Raw genomic sequence first — 23586 nt, forward strand, 5'->3', positions numbered from 1 at the left:
CAACATCGCAAGTTTAACTTTTCTCTTTTCCACTGTAATTATACAGTGAGTATTGTATAATAGTCACCAGCCTTGAAAACCCATCAGGTGTTGACACATTTTGCTTAATCTATCTGTTGGCTTAAGAGAATACTTTCTTCTGTATTTAACCAGTTGACTTTATTCTTCTGCCTGGTCCTCATTTTTTCTGTGTAATCACTGGCAACTTTAGAGTGGCATCTACTTGAATCAACTAGCAGAGGAATTGAGATCACAGGTTCTGGGATAAGACTGCTTTGAGTAGAATATTGGTTTCAACACTTCACAGCTGGGTGAGAACTGGCCATCACTCAACCTCTGTAAATTTCCATTCTCCACGTTTTAAAGGATCATTTTACACAATGACCTCGTCCAACTCTTTCAAAGGGACTAAATTATGTGTTGAACACCTGACCTGACTAGCATATAAATGGCACTTTGGTGGGGCACATTGCCACCATCTCTTTAAAAAAAAAAAAAGACACATGAAATCTGCTGGTAAATATAACCTGAAGTCAAATTTGAGGAGATCGTAGGGCCAAGAAGGACTCTACAAACTAAGGTGGGAGGAGGGGGGAGGGAATCAAGGTGTTGAGGATCTTGAGTGAGCAGTGGCTCTCTGCCTTCAGAGGGAGGAAGGTAGATGGGGAGGCAGGATCACAGCTGCCTATTAATATGAGAAGAAACACTAGAAAAAAATGTCCTTTTTCTTAAGCTGGCATAAAACTTTAGGCACTCATAAATACCTTAAAATGTTATGTAGCTTTTCCCTTCCATTTAGGTCTTTGGTCTGTTCTGAGTTAGTTTTTGTACATAATGTGTGACTATTTGTGGGAATCTTCCAAACAGGCAAATCCTTGGGGACAGGGAGCAGACTGGTGGTCACCAGAGGGCTGCAGGGAGGGGCGTTTGGGGAGTGGGGTTTCCTTTTAGGGAGATGAAGATGTCTGGAACTAATCCGAGCTGGTGGTTGCACACTTGAATGTATCAGATGCCACTGAACTGTTCCCTGAAAATGGTTCATGGCTAATTTTATGTTACATTAATTTTACCTTAAGAAAAATGAAATATATATATATATATATATGCATGCTTACATGAGGAAAAAAAATGTTGGTCGACAGGATTTGTTTGAAACCCAATACAAACAGAACTACTAGGCATATGTTGGAGCAGGTTTGGTGCATGTGGAAGCTGGGACGCGTCTCCTGGCTTTGCGGTTTGGGGATGCTTCAGATGACCTTATCCCTCACACCACAGTCTGGAGCAAATACAGCTGCCACAGGCTAACTCCCAGAGGGCCCAGCTTCCCTCTTTCAGGTCGACTGCGGCTTCCTGACCACATGTACCTTCTCCACATGCCTGGCAGGGTCGGGGGACAAAGGTCAAAGGATACTCAGCTGTTTCTGCCACCTTTATATCAAGAGAAAAATAACATTCTCAGAAGCCCAACCAAAAATGCTTAAGCTGACTTCGTGGGCCAGCAATGTCCCATGACCACCCTTGGCTGAAACGTGGTTTTATGAATGGAGTTGGTGACAAATTAAGAAGCAGGTAGAGTGGGCGTGCACCTCAGGAACACAGTGGAGGGGCTGTTCTTGACCCTAACCCTAGACCCAGCCCCTTCCTCACTGGGAAGGGAATGTGGAAATCCAAGCAGCTGGAAGTGGAAGGAACCCTGTTTAGATGGGTGGCCCTATCCTGGGTATTTGTTGGGTCCTCATTTTCTCTTCATTTCCCTCCCTTACTGCCCAGAAACCACTGATTTCTCTCAAAAGATGTAATTCAGTTCTCCACAACTACACCCAAGTCAAACAACCATCCCATCAGGGTGATTGACACCTGGGCTTCAGAGCTATTTATAGTATCTAGTTCAGAGTCCATGTGGTCATGTGACCTTGAATGGTCTATCTTACCTCTCTGGTGCCTCAGTATCAATACGTGAAATAGGGAGAATATAACACTTGGTGATATCGTAAGGATTAAATGAGCTAAGTCTAAAGGGCAGATTGCAGTGCCAGCCACCTTGCAGGGACTACCAACGTGGGACCTGACCCCTCCACCCTCAGGATGAATTCAGAATCCTAAGCCAGGCACTGACAAAGATGGTCTTCTTGACTGAACTGGAGTCAGCATCCTAGGTGCTCTTTTCCATTGGACCTTGTCCTAGGGCTCTCTCCTTTGTCCACTTAGTCCAACTTGAGCCAGAATCCTGCTGGGTCAGCTTAGCAAAAATTCCCCCACCCTTGCTATCTGATCAAATTCCTCCTCAACCAGGTGACATCTGCTCACCCTGGTCTGCCCTCAGCAGGAATCTTGGTGAATGGATCTAACAAGAATGCCCGTAGCCTTGATGTTTCCTCTCCGTGACTGTCCATCCACCGACCCCCACCTCCTTGGATCCACCCACTTGTCCTTGCTGTGTTTGGAGCTGAGCTCCATCTCTGTCCTCTGCCTCCAAACCCCGGCTGTAGCTGCCTCTCTCCAGTAAACCCTTTCTTACCATCTTCAAGCATCATGAATACATTTCCCTTACCAGCTCTTTGGTACGGCTCTCTATCCTACCCATGCAACAAGACAAAGTGCTTCTGAGTATAGGACAGATGGTGTGGCATCCCTGCTGGACTGTACCTGGAATCAAATTATAAAAATCCCAATTTACCATGCCACTGCCTTCATGATCAGAGATCTGACCCTAGGGTATGAGTTTCATCCTGTGCTCATCTGCTGTAGCAATTGTGTACCTGTATTGTTTGCCTCCAACCTGCTGAGCTCCACTCAGCCTTGAGCTTTCATACACCTTGTTCACTCTGCTTAGAATTTATCCCCCACAAAATTCCCACATCTGGCAGCTCCTTGTCTGCATCTTAGCAGTTGACCTATTCCTCTGAGAAAATGTCCATGCTCACGTCTTGCAAAATTCCCTTCATTCTATTTCTCTATATCACCCTATCTTCATATTTTGATGTCACTTGTTTCTGTTTATGTGTGAAATGTCTGCTTCTCCCATACCATGTATGTGTACCCAAAACTGAACATAAACCCCAAGTGGGCAGGTTTCTTACCCACCTTTATAGTGGTCCCTTCAGTTCTAAAATTGTTCCCAGCACCCAGCGGTAGCTTCTACTTGAATAAACAAAGGCCCAAAGCCAGTTAATATGGTGGGTGACGGCATAGTTGTTTTACAACTGGAAATTCGGGCGTCAGGGACTTTGACTACAGAATGGTCTCGACTTTGAAAGCATCTTAACAGAGGCTCACCAGGCAGTTGAGTGGTACCCCTTCTCAATATACTGTTGCTTAAAAAGAGTGATCTCCTGACTTCAAGAGACATGTATTTGAAATTCTATTCATTGAACAGTTTGCGTGTTTGAGCCAAGGGTCCTAGAGAGCTAAAGTCGGTAGTGCTCATTAGCTCATTTGTCCACCAAATTTAATGAAAGTAACAGGTGATCTGCTAAGTCCAGAAGACCCATCAGCATGGACTTCCTACCTACCCTCAGGGATTTGCACACTCTCAAAAGGGTCTCAGGTTCTAAAAACGTGAACCACTGTATCCAGCCAAAAACTAAGGGAGTTTCGTGTGAATTTGGCCTTTTGGGGAGTTTGTTCTTTTTTTTGTTTTTTTAAAATTTTTTTTAACATTTACTTATTTTTGAGACAGAGAGAGACAGAGCATGAATGGGGGAGGGTCAGAGAGAGAGGGAGACACAGAATCTGAAACAGCCCCCGGGCTCTGAGCTGTCAGCACAGAGCCCGACGCGGGGCTCGAACTCACAGACTGTGAGATCATGACCCGAGCTGAAGTCGGACGCTCAACCGACTGAGCCACCCAGGCGCCCCCGGGGAGTTTGTTCTTAAAGCAGCAGTTGGGCAGTGAGAATTGCCCAGTCCCAACACAGAGGCAACTGGCGTTTGAGAGAGGAGTGCCAATTTGCTCTCTTTCATTTCCACCCTTGATTCTTCTTTAATGCCCAAAGCTCAAATCTCTCACGTAGGAAAAGATGGTACCTGCTGCGCAGCCGGGTTTCAACCTGCAGCCCCTTCTGGAACAGCTCAGCCAGGATGAGCTGAACGAGTTCAAGTCTCTGTTGAGGCCCCTTTCCCTGCAAGATGAGTTACAGCACATCCCTCCGACAGAGGTAGAGGAAGCCGATGGGAAGCAGCTGGCAGAAATTCTCACCAACCGCTGCCCCAGCCATTGGGTAGAGATGGTGACCATCCAAGTCTTTGACAAGATGAACCAAACAGATCTGTCTGAGAAAGCAAAGGATGAGCTCAGGGGTAAGTAGAAATGAGTCCACACTGTGTCATAGGAGGAAAGAATAGTAGCCTCTAAGGTTTCAGATGCACAAGAGTAACACTGAGCTTTGGAGAGGCTACCTGCCCTGAACCCAAATGCTAGACCTTCATTAAGTCTGGCGGTATCTTTCAGCTCTTTTCCAAGTCTTTTCCAGCTCTTTCCACTCTGCCCAAGTATTGTATACCTCCCCTGGCCTCCTCCCTCCGCATCCGCTCTGTCCAAAGCTGTTCCTTAGAGAATATATTCATGATCCCATTCTTCCATACCTCCTCCAAGATGTTAAATTATTGTACACACTCTGTTTCACTTTCAGGTCCCACTTATGGTGTTTGCTTCCATACACTCTGATCCACACTCAATATGCAAACCCCTACCTTCCCCTTGACTAGCAGCACTAACAACGTGTGGGGCTGGGAACCTCCTCTGAGGTATTTGGCAACACCCCTGGGGCCCCAGTGCTGGCATCCCAACACCTCTACCCGTTAGATGCCAGCAGCATACTCCCCTCATGTGTGACAACCAAAAAGGTCTCTAGACACTGGCAAATGTCCCCTGAGTGGAGAACTGTGTTTTAGGTTAGTGGCTGTCAACTTTCACTGTTAGGGGCAATGTCCTCAGGAGCTTTAAATACGCTAATGTCCAGAACCTACCACCGGAGATCATTATTTAGCTAAGTGATCTGTGTCTCCCCCCAGGTGTCAGGTTCTTAACCGCTTCCCAGGTGACACCTGTGTGCACCCAAGGTTTTATAATATCATCCAGGGCTCTGACACCTAACAGAGCGGCCACATGTGGTTAGTACACACTTCAGGTGTGGCTGGTTCAATTCAGGTGTGCTGCAAGGATAAAATACACACGGGCTTTTAACTGCACAGTTTTACGTACTATCTCATGAACAACTCTTATACCGACTACACATCTAAGTGTTAGTATTTTACATAGAGCTACATTAAAAAAGCATGAAAATCAGCTGTACCTCTTCACAGCTTTCATCATGTGGTTCCTAGAAAGATACGAAATCACATACTTTTGTGACAGGTGTTACATTTGTCTTGGAGACCACTGTGCTCTAGAGGACATTTTCTCTCTTGCTCTTCAGCAAGGGTATTCAAAATCGTTTTCCTATCCTACGATTTTATTTTTCTTACAAAAAAAAAGGCCAATTTTATTCCATCCAGGGATCCATTTTTAGCTTTAATGTTCCCTATCTTCAAATAGATAGGCGAGGGTTTTCATCCCTAGCTGGCCTCTGAAGGTGACGAATTTAGAAATAACTGGAAGAAACTACTCAGAGTTGGATACCTATAAGGGTTTGGCTCTGAAAAGTGCAGTTTCTCCCTCCTTTCCTAGAAGTAGCTTTGAAGTCTTTTCTGGGAAATAAGCCTCCATCATTAAGTAAGTTACCTCATTTACAGTCTTGTGTGTGTGTGTGTGTGAGAGAGAGAGAGAGAGAGATTTTGGAATTCAGGAGCTTGTCTTAAATAGACAAAATGTGGTGCTGAGCACTAAGGATGCAAAGAAAGCCAAGCCCTCATTTCTGCTGCCATCCAGGTGGGTGAAGAGTTAAGACGTAGGGAAAGGAGCTCAAAAAAGCAGGATTTACAGTAGAAATGAGTAAATACAGATGCTGGAAAGAGTGAGCTTTCCCTTGGAATCTGGACTGTCCAGATTTTAGACGGACCTACAGCAAGGGTTGGCCAACCTTGGCTCACAAACCAAATCTGGCCCACCATGTGCTTTTGTGCATCTTATATGCTAGGAACAAATTGTATGGGGGGGGGGGGGAGGGCTCAAAGACTATTTTCCAGCCTATGAAAACCGTGTGAAATTCAAACATCAGTATTCATAAACCAAGTGTGCTTTGCACACGGCGTACTCATTTGCTCATACGTTATCTGTGATGGCTTTTGCCTCACAAGGGGAAAGGTAGAGAGAGGTGGCCTGAAAAGCAGGAAATATTTACTGTCTGGTCCTTTGCAGTAGCAAAAAAAAAAAACAAACAAAAAAAAAAAAAACTGCTAACCCTGGCCAAAAGGATTTTTGAGTTTGTGATTTTCAACATTCTCTTCTCTTGACATCATCAATCACCAGTACCTTTAACAGCATGACCTGGGCTCAAGCCAACAGTAAACCAGAGGCTGGTTTGAAAAGCAAAGGTACAACTATGGATACTCCAGCCAGTTGCCTCCTGGGTATTTCTGCAAGACCCTCCTAGACTCCCCTCTTCATTTATCCAGTGTTGAGTTGGAAGTATTTCCTCTCCCTTCGTGACTCCCCCCTGTTCCTATAGCCCCTCCCAGGACAGCGAAGCTTTAACCACCTTATTAGAAACCCGGGAATTAACGCATGGAAGGTTTCTGATGCCCTCAGGAGGAAGTAATGGTGTATACGTGCCCATTTCTCTCACTGTGTGAACTTGACTGGTGACACCTAGGACAAATCCACCATGATGACTGCTCTGTGACCTGCAGTCTTCTTGAGCCCAGCCGCCCTCCCACCCCCATGTCCACTGTCTTTCCTTTTGTTTAACCACACCCTTAAGTACACCCTCAGTGCATAATGTCCTTGATCTGCTCTGGAGATAGGACTGTGGAACACATCTATTCTCCTTCTCGACACATGTACTCCCAGCCTCTAGAGCTATAAAAGCAGGGTTCCAAAGATCTTCTTGTCTTGTGGATGCTCTCGACATGCTTCTTAATAAGCCATTTCTTGTCAACTGGACTTGTCAGCCTTTTTCTTCAGTCTTAGGGCTCCTTCTGCCTTTGGAGATTATTCTGCATTCACCTCCCTGACACGGAACACACATTGTGTGTTCTGAACCACGGAGGAACCCACTTGCCACAGAGGCATGTAAGCCTGACATCATGGCTTGGCACACTTTGATTTTATCTCCAGTATCACGTTAACATCCTGTTCACGTAATCCGGGCTTAACTATCGACACCCAGTTGTCAAACATGACCCTTCTTAAAGTCCCAGTCTCTTCCTTGGGCAGAAGTTGCAATGCTACGTAGTGACAAGCCTACAAATGCCCCCCCTTTTTGCTCAGGGATCACCAGGACTCCGGAACCAAAATGTGCAAACCTGGAAGAGACACAACGGTGTTCAGGAGAAGAGGAGCCAGGTTGGTCATAGAACGCTCAGTGTTGGAGCAAGCTGAGTGACCTCTCCTCTCCCTCCCCCCACCCACCCTTACTGGACTCTCCATCTCTCTCCAACCTCATTTCCCTCCACTATTTATAATCCCGAAATGTCTCTCAGAAAATACCTTCTTCCCTTCCTTAAGAACAAAGCGGGGAAATGAACATTGGAAAGAATTGGAATTTCTTTAGTTCACAGAAAAGGAGTGTATTGTATAGAGTTTCTCCATCATTTTTTTCAGTTTCAGATGCTCAGACTTTAGTAATATCGAACTCCCAGATGAGAAAATTAAGACCTGCCAGAGGTAGGTGTCTTGCCTCAACCAGTGCTGTGGTCAGTTTAACATCAGTCAATTTCTTAAGTTGGCCTGATGGTATTTTTTTAAATGGCCTTAGTGAAGTACAATTTAGGTATCATAAATGTTATGTATCCTAAATTTTAATGTACTACTGATGATTTTGTGTAAATGTAGACTTTCGCAACCATGGCCGCTCTCCAATTTTACAACATTTACATCACCCCATAAAGTCCCCTCATGTCCACATGTAGTCACTCTCTGGTCTCTGTCGCCCAGTTCCAAGCAACTGTTACTTTCTGTGTCTCTAGCATTGCCTCTTCTGGACATATGTGGTCTTTGTGTCTCTTTGTCACTTAGCATAATCTTTTTGAGGTTCGTCCATATTGTTGGATATATCGTGAACTCATCCATATTTATTACAGAATAATATTCCATTGTATGGATGAGTCACACTCACATTGCCCATTCATGGATGGATGGATGCTTGAATTTTTTCCACTTTTTTAAAATATATTTTAAAAAACTTTTAATGTTTATTTATTTCTGAGAGAGACAGAGTGTGAACAGAGGAGGGGCAGAGAGAGAGGGAGACAGAATCCAAAGCAGACTCCAGGCTCTGAGCTGTCAGCACTCATGTCCGAACTCATGGGCCCCGAGATCATGACTTGAACTGAAGTCAATCGATCAACCGACTGAGCCACCCAGGCGCCCTGAATTTTTTCTACTTGACCGCCTTGCATGATGCTGCCAAGAACCTTCATGTGCTGGTCTTGATGTACACGGATTTTACTCTTAGCTCGGGCAGATACTTAGGAATTCTCTGGCATTCCACACAGGCATAACGCTACTGGTTTACCCAGATACTTGAGCAGCTATAATGGGTTGGGCTGTATGGTGAAGGTCTCTCCCCTGATATCCTGGTGCGTGTTCTAGTCCGGTGGGGAGAGATAAGGAGTTTCCATAGATCACACTGAGTTTTGAATGAGCAAATAGAACAAACATTTCTTGTTCTGGGTGTCTCATCCGGGAGTTTGATGTTACTAAAGAGGGCTGTCACTTGGTTTAATTTTTTTTTAATACAAGTTATTGTCAAATTGGTTTCCATACAACACCCAGTGTTCATGCCAACAAGTACCCTCCTCAGTGCCCGGCACCCACCTTCCCCTCTCCCCCACCCCCCATCAACCCTCAGTCCGCTCTCCGTATCCAAGAGTCTCTTATGGTTTAGAATGTCATTTGCTCTAGTCATCTCTTTAAGCCCAGCTGTCATGCCTCCCAGCACATATGAACAAAGAACTTAGAATCTGAACTCCTTGCAACCTCGTATCTCTGGGGAAAAAAAAAAAAAAAAAAAAAAAAGCAGTTCACCTGTATTTACATCAAGCTCCATTTACTTTGTATTTTGCAGTGCTTGCACAAATGCAGGGAGAAGATGTCACAGACCCAGAAGAAGCGAAGGAAGATTCGAAAGGAGAGGAGCCAGGTCTGTATCCTGTCTTCCTGGATGAGCCTGGTGCTATTCGTAAACTTCTCTAGTTTTCCTTTCCTACTTAACACACAGTATTTTTTCCCCCTAATGAATAACCAGCTATGTCCTTCCTATCCCCTACCTCCTATCACCGAAGGTAAACAGGATGAATATAGAAGTATATTGGAAGAGGAGGTCTGGCAAAGCAGGAAGAAGAACTTTTGGCCAGAGGCCAGTGAAAACATCCACATGGTCACTCAGAGATATGAGACACTGGTCCCATCCTGTAATGCTAAAATGCTTGCAGGGCCATTCGCACAGACGGTGGTGCTGCACGGTGCTGCGGGCGTCGGGAAGACCACGCTGGCCAAGAAGTGCATGCTGGACTGGACGCAGGCCGGCCAGGCCCGCGCCCGCCCCGCCGCCCTCTACCTCAGCTGCAAGGCGCTCAGCCGCAGGGGGCCGTGCACCCTGGCGGAGCTGCTGGCCGACAGCGCCCCGGGCCCGCGCCGGGCCCTTCCGCGGCTGCTCGCGCGGGCGCGGACGCTCCTGCTGGTCGTCGACGCTTTCGAGGAGCTGCGCGTGCCCGCCGCGGCGCTGGCGCGCGACCTGGGCGGCGACTGGACCGCGCGGCGGCCGGCGCCCGTGCTCCTGGGGGGCCTGCTCAAGAGGAAGCTGCTCCCCGCGGCCACGCTCCTGGTGACCACGCGGCCCGAGGCCCTGGGGGAGCTGCGGCTGGTGGTGGAGCAGCCGCTCCTGGTGGAGGTCGAGGGGCTGTCGGAGCCGGAGCGCAGGGCGTATCTGCGGCGACAGCTGGGAGGCGAGGCTCAGGCGCGGCGCGCTTGGCAGCTGATGAGAAGCAACGCGGCGCTGCTCCGCCTGGGCTCGGCGCCCGCCGTGTGCTGGATGCTGGGCGCCTGCCTGCGGCTGCCCGCGGACGAGGGCGACCACCCGGGCCGCACGTGCCGCACCGCCACGTCGCTGCTGCTGCGCTTCCTGTGCAGCCGGTTCGCGCCCGCGCCGGGCAGCTGCCCGCGCCCGCGCCCCCGGGCCCCGCTGCGCGCCCTGTGCCTCCTGGCGGCCGAGGGCGTGTGGACGCAGACCTCGCTGTTTGAGCCCCGGGACCTGCGCGGACTGGGCGTGCGCGAGGCCGACCTGCGCCCCTTCGTGGACCGGAGCCTCCTGCAGCAGAGCGGCGAGTGCGCGGGCTGCTACCGCTTCCTGCACCTGAGCCTGCAGCACCTCCTGGCGGCCGCGCTCTACGTCCTGGGCGGCGGCGAGGGCGGCCCCGGCTGGGGCGCTCGCGGGGTGCGGAGGCTGCTCTCCCAGGAGGAAGGGCGCCGGAACCCCCACCTGGCCCACGTGGGGCGCTTCTTGTTCGGCCTCGCCAACGAAGACCGGGTCAGGGAGCTGGGGGCCACCTTCGGCTGCCCGGTGTCCACGGAGCTCAAGCACGAGCTGCTGGCGTGCACCGTGAGGTCCCCCGAGAACGGCCCCTTCTCCTCGGTGACGGACACGAGGGAGACTTTGTGCCGTCTCTACGAATCGCAGGACGAACCGCTGGTGAAGGAAGCCGTGGCCTCGGTCACGGAAGTGTCCCTGCACTTGAAAGACCCCACGGACCTCGCGCACGCGTCCTTCTGCCTCAAGCATTGCGAACGGCTGCAGAAACTGCGTCTGCAGGTGGAAAAGGGCGTGTTCCTGGACGACGACACCGCGTCGGGGTCCGAGGCCCAGGCTGCCGGGTAAGGAGCCTCACGGTTCACTTTGTGAATTGCCCCCGCCCTCAGCCTCCCACCCTGCGGCACCCGGAACGGGGCCGACTTCCGCTCCGTGTGGCTGAGGGTCAGAACGGGCTTCTGGCCACAATTTTTCCTGCCGGCTTGCCACTCAAGGTGGGAAGTGCTATATTCATACTAGGAATGGGGTCATGGGAACCAGATAGTGTTTTGAGACCTGTCTGTTTCCCTTAGTTGAGCAGTTTTTGCAAACGGCCCAGCCTGTCTCAGTTCACATGTTGGCTGTATAGGTTTCCCATTTCTGGGCAATTGTCCCATTTGGCATGATGGGTAGAAAAGCATTAAAGATGTGAAGTCAGAGGTTGAATCAACTAGGGGTGGGAAGGCTCCATGCCACCATGATGGAAGGGGAGTCCTTCCACAGGCGCCTTGCCCAACAGGACAGAGACCGTGAGGGTGGCCCCAGACGGTTGGCGTTGTTATTCTTGATGTAGGCTCCAGTAACATCCACGGAGCTCCTACAGAGTTTGCAAATGCTGCTGCTCACCCGGTGCCCATGGGTGCCGTGTAATCTTCCGGGTCGAGATGAAGATACTGGTTTTCAGAAAAGGGTGCTTGAGTGGGATTAGACTCAAGTCCGTTGGCTCGTGAAGTCCTACAGTCACAATCCATGATCACTGCTCATGGTCCTGTGTAGGGCCCCCCAACATACTAATGTTTATCTTATCCACTCACCTCTTCCTAACCCCTAAGTTGTCCTCCAAAATCAGTATCTGAAACCCTCATGCACATTCATGGGGCCAGAATAAAATGCCCTCATTGATTTCCTGGGGGAGGTGTCTATTTTCCACATGAAACTTGAGTCACTGCCAAGGGAGCGTTAGGCGCACAACAGGTTGGCGTGAACATCTCCCCACCTCCCAGATCACCAGCAGTCCACAGACCGTATCCCTTCATCCGTATTCTGATTTTGTTTCTTCTCTCATCCAAGTGTTTAGACAGGCCCGCATGCTGGTTTATCTAAGTCCTTCCTCTGCAGGAGAGTCCTCCAAGAAATGCTTTGGATGAAAACAAAATTGCATGAATAACCTCCTGTCTCTATCCCATCCAAGATCCCAAGTCAAAATGGTCTCTATTTTCCTGTTTGCTTGTTTGTTTGTTTGTTTGTTTTAGAGTATCAGAGCTTTTATTTTATTTTATTTTAATACAATTTATTGTCAAGTTAGCTAACAATGTATACAATGTGCTCTTGGCCTTGGGAGTACATTCCCATGATTCCTCACTATATACAACACCCAGTGCTCATCCCAACAAGTACCCTCCTCAATGTCGGTCGCCCACTTTCCCCTCTCCCCCTCCCCCCATCAACCCTCAGTTTGTTCTCTGTATTTAAGAGTCTCTTATGGTTTGCCTCCCTCTCTGTTTGAAACTATTTTTTTCCCTTCCCTCTCCCTATGGTCTTCTGTTAAATTTCTCGAGACCCATATGTGAGTGAAAACATACGATATCTGTCTTTCTCTGACAGACTTATTTCACTCAGCATAATACCCTCCAGCTCCATGCATGTTGCTGCAAATGGCATGATTTCATTCTTTCTCTTTGCCAAGTAGTATTCCATTGTATATATAAGCCGCATCTTCTTTATCCATTCATCCGTTGATGGACATTTAGGCTCTTTCCATAATTTGGCTGTTGTTGAAAGTGCTGCTATAAACATTGGGTTGCAAGTGCCCCTACGCATCAGCACTCCTGTATCCTTTGGATAAATTCCTAGTAGTGCTACTCCTGGGTCGTAAGGTAGTTCTACTTTTAATTTTTTTGAGGAACCTCCACCTTTTTGTTTCTTTTTAACCTTGGTTTGGCTAAAACCAGCAATGGCACCAGTGTTAAGTGGCATTTCATTAACCACAGTCCGGCTGCTTGGTTCTCAGAGCTCCCATCGGGGAAAAGGCAGCACGGATGTCTTTAGGTTTAATTATGACCGTTCTGGTCTGTAATGCAAACGCCTACTTTTCATGAAAGTTCCTTTCACATGCTGTTTGCTACTTTCCCTTCTGTGCTCCCCCATCACAGCAACCCCATAGCATTGCATTGCTGGTTTGCAACTCTCAGAATGGTTAAGTCACAAGACGCCTTCTAATCAAATCACTTTCTCTACTTAGTGGCTTATCTTTTTCCCCCCCAAATCTTTGCTTTATTCTTTTTTTTGTTTTATTTTTTAAAATTTACATCCAAATTAATTAGCATATAGTGCAACAATGATTTTAAGAGTAGATTCCTTAATGCCCCTTACCCATTTAGCCCATCCCCCCTCCCACAACCCCTCCAGCAACCCTCAGTTTGTTCTCCATATTTATGAGTCTCTTCTGTTTTGTCCCCCTCCCTGTTTTTATATTATTTTTGTTTCCCTTCCCTTATGTTCATCTGTTTTGTCTCTTTGATGAGTGAATGCATAAAGAAAATGTGGTATATATATACAATGGAGTATTACTCGGCAATCAAAAAGAATGAAATCTTGCCATTTGCAACTACATGGATGGAACTGGAGGGTATTATACTAAGTGAAATTAGTCAGAGGAAGACAAAAATCATATGACTTCACTCATAGTGGCTTGATTATCTTATCTTGATAAGACAGTTGCTGACATTAACCCTACACAGCCCCAGATTCCCCCTCACTCCCCAGAGCACATAGACCATGCTCTTTGAAAAGTCACAGATTCAGGGCACCCAAGTGGCTCAGTCAGTTGAGCGTCCAAGTTCGGCTCAAGTCATGATCTCACAGCTTGTGAGTTCAAGCCCCAAATCAGGCTCTGTGCTGACAGCTCAGAGCCTGGAGCCTGCTTCAGATTCTGTGTCTCCCTCTCTCTCTGTCCCGCACCGGCTCACATGGTCTCTCCCTTTCTGTGTCTCTCTCTGTCTGTCTGTCTCTCTCAAAAATAAGTAAACATTAAAAATATTTTTAAAGAAAAGTCACGAATCTAGGTTGATAATGGCTCATCTTCATGGTGCCTCAAGTTTTACGATAGGTTATTTATTTATTTATTTATTTATTTATTTATTTTAATGTTTAGAGAGAGAACAAGCGAGCACGAGCAGGGGAGGGGCAGAGAGAGAGGGGGACAGAGGCTCCAAAGCAGGCTCCACACTGACAGCACAGAGCCCGATGTGGGGCTCGAACCCACAAACCATGAGATCATGACCTGAGCCAAAGTTGGACGCTTAACCAACTGACCCACTCAGGCACCCCTAGGTCATTTATTTTAAATGTGTCTGTATTCAGGGCAAGTACCACTAAAAAAACCAAAGGTATAACCTTGTCTTAAAACAGCCAGGGCCCTAGAGCTGACCGAATCTAACTTCTGTCTGGTTTCTTTTCCCTTCCCCTATTTCAAACCACAAACTGTCTCCTGTGTGTAGGGCTTGCTCTTCAGTCAAGTCTACTAACAAAGCTTCCGTCTTTGGAAACTATTTCTTCTCTGGGCTCTTTTGAACCTTAGGAAGATATTGACATTGACCCAAATAAAATTAGGACTCCATTAGTGCCTCTGGGAGAGCATCCCCAAAACACAGTCTTGTATAACCTTGTCCTTCTGCAGGAGGAAGGAAAATTGTCCTTCAGAAGAGAGGATGACTGGGGCACCTGGGTGGCTCAAGTGGTTAAGTGTCTGGCTTCAGCTCAGGTCATGATCTCGAGGTTTGTGAGTTCGAGCCCCGTGTCGGGTTTTGTGCTGACAGCTCAGAGCCTGGAGCCTGTTTCCGATTCCTGTCTCTCTCTCTCTCTCTCTCTCTCTCTCTCTCTCTCTCTCTCTCTCTCTGTCCCTTTCCTGTTCATAATCTGTCTCTCTCTCAAAAATAAATGAACATTAAAAATTTTTTAAAAAAGAGAGGGTGACTGAGTGACCACCCTCAAAAGGCTTAGGGACGGGGTGGAAATAATAAGTTAATTATTCAGATACATTTTAATGCTCTGAAAACCAACTGCCTTGATCGGAAATCAGTGGAACTCAGTTGCGAGCTGATAGGTAGAAGATGGTAAGAGGTGAGCACAGGTGCTGGGATCTTATTCTTTGACTTTGAGTCCTGTCTCTGTTAGTGTGTGATGATGTGGGGCAAGTTAGACACTTTCTGTGCCTCCGTGCTATTATTTCCAAGTAGCCACAGTACCCACTGGAGAGTAGTAGGTTTTAAATGTCTACTTCTTTTTTTTTAATTTTTTTTACATCTATTTATTTTTGATAGAGACAGAGCACAAGTGGGGGAGGGGCAGAGAGAGAAGGAGACACAGAATGGGAAGCAGGCTCTGAGCTGTCAGCACAGAGCCTGATGCGGGGCTCGAACTCACCAACCGTGAGATCATGACCTCAGCCGACGTCGGACGCTTAACCGACTGAGCCACCCAGGTGCCCCTTAAATGCCTACTTCTTTTTTTTTTTTTTAGTTTTTTTTTAAATGCCTACTTCTAAGGGCACTGGGGTGGCTCAGTTGGTTGAGCATCCCACTCTTGATTTAGGCTCAGGTCATGAACTCTCGGTTCATGAGTTCAAGCCCCACGTCAGGCTCTGTGCCGACAGCGTGGAGCCCGCTTGGGATTTGCTTTCTCTCCCTCTCTCTCTACCCCTCCTCTGCTCTCTCTCTCTCTCTCTCTCTGACTAAATAAACTTTAAAAAAAAAAAAAAGCCCAATTCTGAAATTGTTGAAAGTACCAGCTGCTTCTTTCAGTGACATGTTACCTTTATTCCTTGGGCACTTACACCTTTGTTTTTCTCCAGGAAAACCTTCAGATATTAGACTATCCCTTAGGTCCCATAGGATTTCTCCATCGGTAACTAAAATGTTTTCATTTTCTGACACGTCTTGGTTTAGAGTGTTTGCACCATTTTCCTGAGAATCAGTCCCCCCCCCCCCACCGACTGCGAACGTCCCACACATGAATAGAAAATTAAAGCAGGGGTGCCTGGGTGGCTCAGTCGGTTAAGCGTCTGACTTCGGCTCAGGTCATGATCTCATGGTTCATGAGTTCGAGCCCCACGTCAGGCTCTGTGTTGGCAGCTCAGAGCCTGGAGCCTGCTTCAGATTCTGTCTCTTTCTCTCTCTCTGCCCCTCCCCTGCTCATGCTTTCTCTGTCTCAAAAACAAAATAAACATTAAAATTTTTTTTTAAAAAATAAAATTAAAGCAATGTTGAAAAAGATAGAGAAATCGGGTCACGTACACAAACCCTACCCCCAGAACAAAATGAACATTCTCTGATACGTCTGTGTATATGGATATGTAATTACTTAAAGATTGTATTTTCTCTAAACTCAAAATGGATAAAGGACCTGAATGTGAGACAGGAAACCATCAAAACCCTAGAGGAAAAAGCAGGAAAAGACCTCTCTGACCTCAGCCATAGCAATCTCTTACTCAACACATCCCCAAAGGCAAGGGAATTAAAAATAAAAATGAACTACTGGGACCTTATGAAAATAAAAAGCTTCTGCACAGCAAAGGAAACAACCAACAAAACTAAAAGGCAACCAACGGAATGGGAAAAGATATTTGCAAATGACATATCGGACAAAGGGCTAGTATCCAAAATCTATAAAGAGCTCACCAAACTCCACACCCGAAAAACAAATAACCCAGTGAAGAAATGGGCAGAAAACATGAATAGACACTTCTCTAAAAAAGACATCCGGATGGCCAACAGGCACATGAAAAGATGCTCAACGTCACTCCTTATCAGGGAAATACAAATCAAAACTACACTCAGATATCACCTCATGCCAGTCAGAGTGGCCAAAATGAACAAATCAGGAGACTATAGATGCTGGAGAGGATGTGGAGAAACGGGAACCCTCTTGCACTGTTGGTGGGAATGCAAACTGGTGCAGCCACTCTGGAAAACAGTGTGGAGGTTCCTCAGAAAATTAAAAATAGACCTACCCTATGACCCAGCAATAGCACTGCTAGGAATTTACCCAAGGGATACAGGAGTACTGATGCATAGGGGCACTTGTACCCCAATGTTTGTTTATAGCAGCACTCTCAACAATAGCCAAATTATGGAAAGAGCCTAAATGTCCATCAACTGATGAATGGATAAAGAAATTGTGGTTTATATACACAATGGAGTACTACATGGCAATGGGAAAGAACGAAATAGGGCCCTTTGTAGCAACGTGGATGGAACTGGAGAGTGTTATGCTAAGTGAAATAAGCCATACAGAGAAAGACAGATACCATATGGTTTCACTCTTATGTGGATCCTGAGAAACTTAACAGGAACCCATGGGGGAGGGGAAGGAAAAAAAAAAAAAAGAGGTTAGAGTGGGAGAGAGCCAAAGCATAAGAGACTGTTAAAAACTGAGAACAAACAGGGTTGATGGGGGGTGGGAGAGAGGGGAGGGTGGGTGATGGGTATTGAGGAGGGCACCTTTGGGGATGAGCACTGGGTGTTGTATGGAAACCAATTTGACAAATTTCATATATTGAAAAAATTGCATTTTCTCAAGTTTTTATGGACTTTTTTTTTTTTTTTTGAGAGCGAGAGAGCACGTGTGCATAGGTGACAGCACACGTGGGCAGGGGCAGAGGGAGAGAGAATCCCAAGCAGGTTCCACGCCCAGCACAGAGCCCAACACAGGATTCAGTCTCAGGACCTTGAGATCATGACCTGAGCTGAAATCAAGAGTCGGACACTTAACCAACTGATCCACCCAGGCACCCTGGATACCCTTTTAGGTCACAAATAGAGTTGTAAATCAGACTGAGAATATCATGTGTATGGATCCACCATCAGACATTCAAATATCCTCTATTTACATGTATATCACTCTCTATTTTTTTTTAATTTTTATTTTAATGTTTATTTACTTTTGAGAGAGACAGAGCATGAGCAGGGGAGGAACAGAGAGAGAGGGAGACAGAATCCGAAGTAGGCTCCAGGCTCTGAGCTGTCAGCACAGAGCCCAATGTGGGGCTAGAACTCACCGACAGATCCTGACCCGAGCTGAAGTTGGATGCTTAATCGACTGAGCCACCCAGGAGCCCCTCACTCTCAATCTTTATCAATGATCCGCTTAGAATTTTGGATTATTCCAACCTTATTAGACTGTTGTGATCTATCTTTCTCTGTTGACACGATTGGTTGTTGGATAGTGATGCTAACTGATGGAATCATCTCACTTTTAGAATTACACTTATTTATTAGCGGTGTAGGCCCAGAGCAACCCTAAATGTCTTCACAATGATGGCGAACTGTTAGTTTTCTCTCCAGCAACATTCGGTAAATTCACTCTTTGCCTCTTCCCAATAGGTCCCAGAATGATGAACATGTACTTCCTTTCTGGATGGACCTTTGTTCCGTATTCGACTCCAACAAGGATCTGGTATTTCTAGACATCAGTCAGACCTTCCTGAGTACCTCATCAGTGAAGATTCTTTGTGAAAAACTCTCCTCTGCTACCCATAATCTTCAGAAAGTGGCGTAAGTGGAAGCTAACCCCTGGATTAAGACCCCCATGGCACAGCCAAGCTTCTTACATTTTTAATATTGGAGTAATATTTGAATTTCTTTTTTTAATCTTTTTAAAAAAAATTTTTAATGTTTTTTTTATTTATTCTTGAGAGAGGGAGACAGAGCATGAGTGTGGGAGGGGCAGAGCAAGAGGGAGACACAGAATCCGAAGCAGGCTCCAGGCTCTGAGCCATCAGTACAGAGCCCGATGCAGGGCTCGAACCCTCGAACCATGAGATCATGACCTGAGCCGAAGTCAGACACTTAACTGACTGAGCCACCCAGGTGCCCCTGAATTTCTTTCCCAGAGTCCCAAGTAGGTACTCAACACGAGGAATTCTACTGAATCATATGAAGTAATTTTTTCCAGTTTTTTTATTGTGATATAACATAAAACTCACCATTATTTTTAAGTGTAAAGTTATGCATTTTTAAGTGTATTTGGCAACCACCACCACCACCATCACCACCATCCATCTCCAGAACTCCCTTCACATTGTAAAACTGAAACTTTGACCCCATTAAACAATAATTCCCCGGGATCCCTTCTCCCCAGTTCCTGGCAACCACTGTTCTGCTTTTTTTTTTAATCAAGTAGTTTTAATACAAAGTGAAATATGGTTTGAATGTCCACAAAACCCCACAAGGAACATCCAGATCCTGGGGGAGGTTTTAATCCCATTAAGACGACCACAGGGCTACACATAGAGCAGGATTTCTCAACCTCTACTGACACTTTGGGCTGGAGGGGGGCTGTCCTGTGCATCGTAGGATTTTTAGCAGCAGCCCCGGCCTCTGCCTCCCAGATGCCAGTGGCACCCACACACCCCCCGTTGTGACAACCTAAAACTTGTCCACACATTTCTAGGTGTTCCCATAGAGTGTACAGAATCACCCCTGACGGGGAACCCTGTTAGAGATGATGCTGAGACTGGTCTGCGAGCTGGGCTGCGTAAAGTTAAAATTCGCTTGGGCTGGGTGTATGTCGATCTGGATACGATCCAAAAATCTGTGTAGTTGAACGAAGTTGGAAAGAAAGGGTGGGGCTCATCACAGAACTTAAACACTTGTACTTGGAACAGAGTGTGCGCCTATCCACCTGAGGCAGCACTTCCGAGTCTCCCTGGACATGAGGCTCGTCTCGACCTGTGCAGCTTGTGTGCAGGGAGCGTCCTGCAAGCTCCCACGTGGGCGGGCTGCATGGGGTGGTTAGGGAAGGAGAGCAAACCTGACTGAGTCGGCAAAGGGGCTTTGGTACCAGTGAGACCTTCTCCAGCTACGGGTGTCTTCGTTCATAGGTTTCTTTCTCCACCTAGAGAAAAGTTCTTGCTCACTTCCATGGGATCCTGATTCTGAATGCACCATATTTAGCAGGACGTAGTGCTCCTGAAATGTGCCCGTTGGTAACACTTCAGGGAAAGGGACTGCTCCCCTTCCTTATCTTTTTCAACAAGCCGTAGAAGAAGAGCTGTTGTCTGAAATGTCTGTTGGTGACCAGCTTCCCTTCTGTAAAAGTTTGAGAGGAGTGAAATAGTGGAGGCTTCTGATAGCTTCTCAAATTAGATGTTAGGCAAGCGGCACAAAGCTCCAGTTTCTGCAAAATGAGTGAGTGAGTTCTGGAGACCTAACCTTACACTATTGTGACAGCAGTTACTAGTGCATCGGATACACGAAATGTGCTTGATCTCAAGAGTTCTCACCACAAAAAAATAAAATAAAATAAAATAAAATAAAAATGGAAATGGTGGTTATGTGAGGTGATAGGTACGTTAAGTAGCTTGATTGAGCTTGATGGTGGTGGTGATTTCACAAGGCACGTGTCTACCAAAACATGAACTCGTACACCCTCGTGTATACAGTTTGACAATAAATACCTCAACGAAGGCAAAAAACGGGAACAGTAATTTCTAGTGTTTAAACCTGTTGCCACCCTTTGTTTCTGTGTATGCAGAAACTCAAGATTTCACCTCTGTTCTCATTGCCCTAGCCTCAAAAATGTTTCCCCAGCGGATGCTTACCGGGATTTCTGCATTGTCTTTGCTGGTCACGAGACACTAACCCATCTGACCCTTCAAGGAAATGACCAGGATGATATGCTTCCCTTATTGTGTGAGATCTTGAGACACCCCAAATGTAATCTGCAATGCCTCAGGTATATCTCACCGTCACTGAAAAGCCCAGCATGTAACAGAGCTGTCTCAAGCTTCTATATCAGTTCTGTATAAATTAGGGGTGGGGGGCAATCCCTTATTTCTGCTTAGAAATAGTACTACACAGGGCACATGTCCCAGGACAGAAAATGGGGTGGGAGTTTAGTTTCCACTTGTATTGATCATTGAACAGCCTGGGTAACTGTCCATAAGATCCCCAAGTCCAAAGAAACACTCAGAAACTTGATATCCTCCTCTATCAAAGAGAATTTGTTTATGGTTTATGTTTCTCTTCTGTCGTGATTCAGAATGCCAGATTTTGTCCAGATTCCTCTGTCCAGGCAAGGATGCTTTGGGAACATCAGATTTCCCCTTTCTTGGGTTGAGAGATCTCCCGTTTGGGGATGTTCTCCACGTGATTGCCCTGGCGATGATTTTCGTCACTCATCGTTGGTTTCCATTGATCCCCACTTGACCACGTTTGAGCAGCAATAGCAAGACGTTTAAGGTGATCTGTTGGTCTCAAATTATGGTTTTGCCTCTACCGGTGTGACCTTGGGCTGTTGAAGTGGGTCTTATCCCCATCGGTAGGATGGAGTACTGCACATCTCACGAGGATTTGAGGAATGAACGAAACCACGTCCAAGCGCACAAGTATTCATCGTTGCGTTATTGGTAGTAGCCATTGTCGCTGTTCACCATCCCTACGACCTTCCTTTCTTTTTCCTGTGAGGATTCACCAGGAAAAGGAATTGTGCCACTTGAAGATTTTGGTCATTAACTTGTTTCTCAAGGAATAAACGAATACCACAATGGAAGAAGGAGACTCCTATCAATTTAGCTTCTTTTATTGGAAGCCATTAAACGTTCTCTTTTGTGTTCCAATGCCCTGGTTAACTTTGATTCCTCTGTTATGGAGGAATCTTTATAGACATTCTCTATAGAGAGTCTATGAGAATACACACTCTAAGAGAAAAAGTGTTTTTGTTGGATTTTAGTAAGTTTTAGCTATATGATATACAGTCCACTTAGCACTTCCTGTGAATTATCAACCTTAATCAACACTCAGCATGAGGGTAGGACTTATTTTCAACTTAAAGATGGAAATGAGGTTTGATGAAGTTCAGTAACTTGGCCACCGTTTCATATACTGTAAATGGCAGAACTGGGATTTTTTGTTTTGTAAGAAACCCCACTCCAAAGGCCACAATACACATAATGCCCCAGTGAAGTTCCATTCGTCCATGGTAAGAATCTCTCTCTTCAGGAATAGGGTATGGGCGATTTGTTGCCTAATGTGTTTGATTGATTGGATTTCCAAATAAATAGTTTTCAACTTGTGGTCTCCAGACCAGCAGCAGCTTCATCGCCTAGGAACTTGTTAAAATCCAGATTCTTGGATCTCACCCAGATCTTCTGAAGCAACTTCTGGATATGTGGCCCAGGAATCTTCCAGGTGGTTCAGGACCCCCTAAAACAGAGATCAGTGGATTCCACATCCAGAGCGTCTGAGGACTTGCATTTCTAACTGCTTACCAGGTGGTGATGATGCGGCTGGCCCGGGGACCACACTTAGAGGCTGCTTCACACAATGAAGTCCAGGACGTGACATGATGGAGTGGATTGAGGGGCACAACTGGAGACCGTTATCCAGGGTTTGGTTCTCAAGAACGACTTGTTCCCCTTTCTCCTGCAGGTTGGTATCTTGTTCTGCCTCTGCTCAGCAATGGGCCCATCTGTCCTCCTCCCTCGAGATCAACCAGTCCCTCACATGCCTGAACCTGACAGCAAATGAGCTTACAGATGAGAGCGCCAGGTTGCTGTGCAAGACTCTGAGACACCCCAAGTGCTTCCTGCAGAGGCTGTCGTAAGTGCCGCCTCCGTTCCCGTGGAGCATCTCCACACTGGGTCTGGGGCCACAATGGGGAACAGCATTGGTAACACCTGGATTTGCTGGGCGACCCATATGGGACTTCCCCCTGATGTGGATACCTGGTTTCCGCTTCTGGTCCCAGGCGGGTGGCTCGTGCATTTTCTTCTCTCACTCCTGGTCCTTCATGGCTATGAGGATTATCCGCAGGATGAGAGAGGAAGTGGATTCCCAACAAGAGCTGTATACAGCTGGGACCTCGAGCCTTTGGGGATGGCCAAGAAAATCGGGCTTCGGAAATGTCTTCGCCGTCTTACTGCTTGTATGGTGCTTCGGCAGGTTGGAAAACTGTCACCTCACGGAAGCCTGTTGCAAGGAGCTGTCCTCTGCTTTGATCGTCAACCAGAGTCTGACACACCTGTGCTTGGCAAAGAACGCTCTCGGAAATGGAGGGGTGAAACTTCTGTGCGAGGGCTTGAGTTACCCGGACTGTCAACTACAGATGCTGGTGTAAGTCTATACTGCGTGTATGTGCATTCGTGTATCCTGGATTCAAGTAACACAGATGCGAGCATTCACTAATTCCTCTGATAACCCCAAGTATGGTGCTGACGGTTAGATCTGATGAGACCCAGTGGTAAAAAAAAAATACAAGAGGGGCGCCTGGGTGGCTCAGTCGGTTAAGCGTCCGACTTCGGCTCAGGTCATGACCTCACGGTTCATGAATTTGAGCCCCGCATCGGGCTCTGTGCTGACATCTCAGAGCCTGGAGCCTGTTTCCGATTCTGTGTCTCCCTCTCTCTCTGCCCCTCCCCCGTTCATGCTCTGTCTCTCTCTGTCTCAAAAATAAATAAACGTTAAAAAATAAATAAATAAATAAACATTTTTTTATAAAAAGAAAAAAATACAAGATATAGTGTCAATAATCTGTAGGGATTTGGGGGATGTCACTGGTTTCGAGGTTTGTTTGAGGTTTTCTTTAAACTTTAAAAAAAATTTTTAATGTTTATTCATTTTTTTTTTCAATGTTTATTAATTTTTGGGACAGAGAGACAGAGCATGAACGGGGGAGGGGCAGAGAGAGAGGGAGACAC

General features: G+C 46.6%; 1 protein-coding gene across 1 annotated transcript in view; it reads left to right on the plus strand.

The window, feature by feature from the left end:
* The first annotated feature begins 4022 nt into the window (after positions 1-4022).
* The window catches only part of NLRP2 (NLR family pyrin domain containing 2), a 31211-nt gene continuing 11647 nt past the window's right edge, over positions 4023-23586 (plus strand). Inside the window, exons 1-9 of the mRNA XM_086690684.1 lie at positions 4023-4302; positions 5672-5716; positions 7373-7447; positions 9171-9245; positions 9388-10975; positions 18272-18442; positions 20460-20624; positions 22319-22489; positions 22832-23002. Of these exons, the coding sequence (XP_086546810.1) occupies positions 4023-4302; positions 5672-5716; positions 7373-7447; positions 9171-9245; positions 9388-10975; positions 18272-18442; positions 20460-20624; positions 22319-22489; positions 22832-23002 (2741 nt within the window). The remainder of the gene's footprint in view (positions 4303-5671; positions 5717-7372; positions 7448-9170; positions 9246-9387; positions 10976-18271; positions 18443-20459; positions 20625-22318; positions 22490-22831; positions 23003-23586) is intronic.

This window comes from Puma concolor, chromosome E2 (genome assembly GCF_028749965.1).
Source record: "Puma concolor isolate L17-30 chromosome E2, mPumCon1.1.hap2, whole genome shotgun sequence".
NCBI classification, from domain to species: Eukaryota; Metazoa; Chordata; class Mammalia; order Carnivora; family Felidae; genus Puma; species Puma concolor.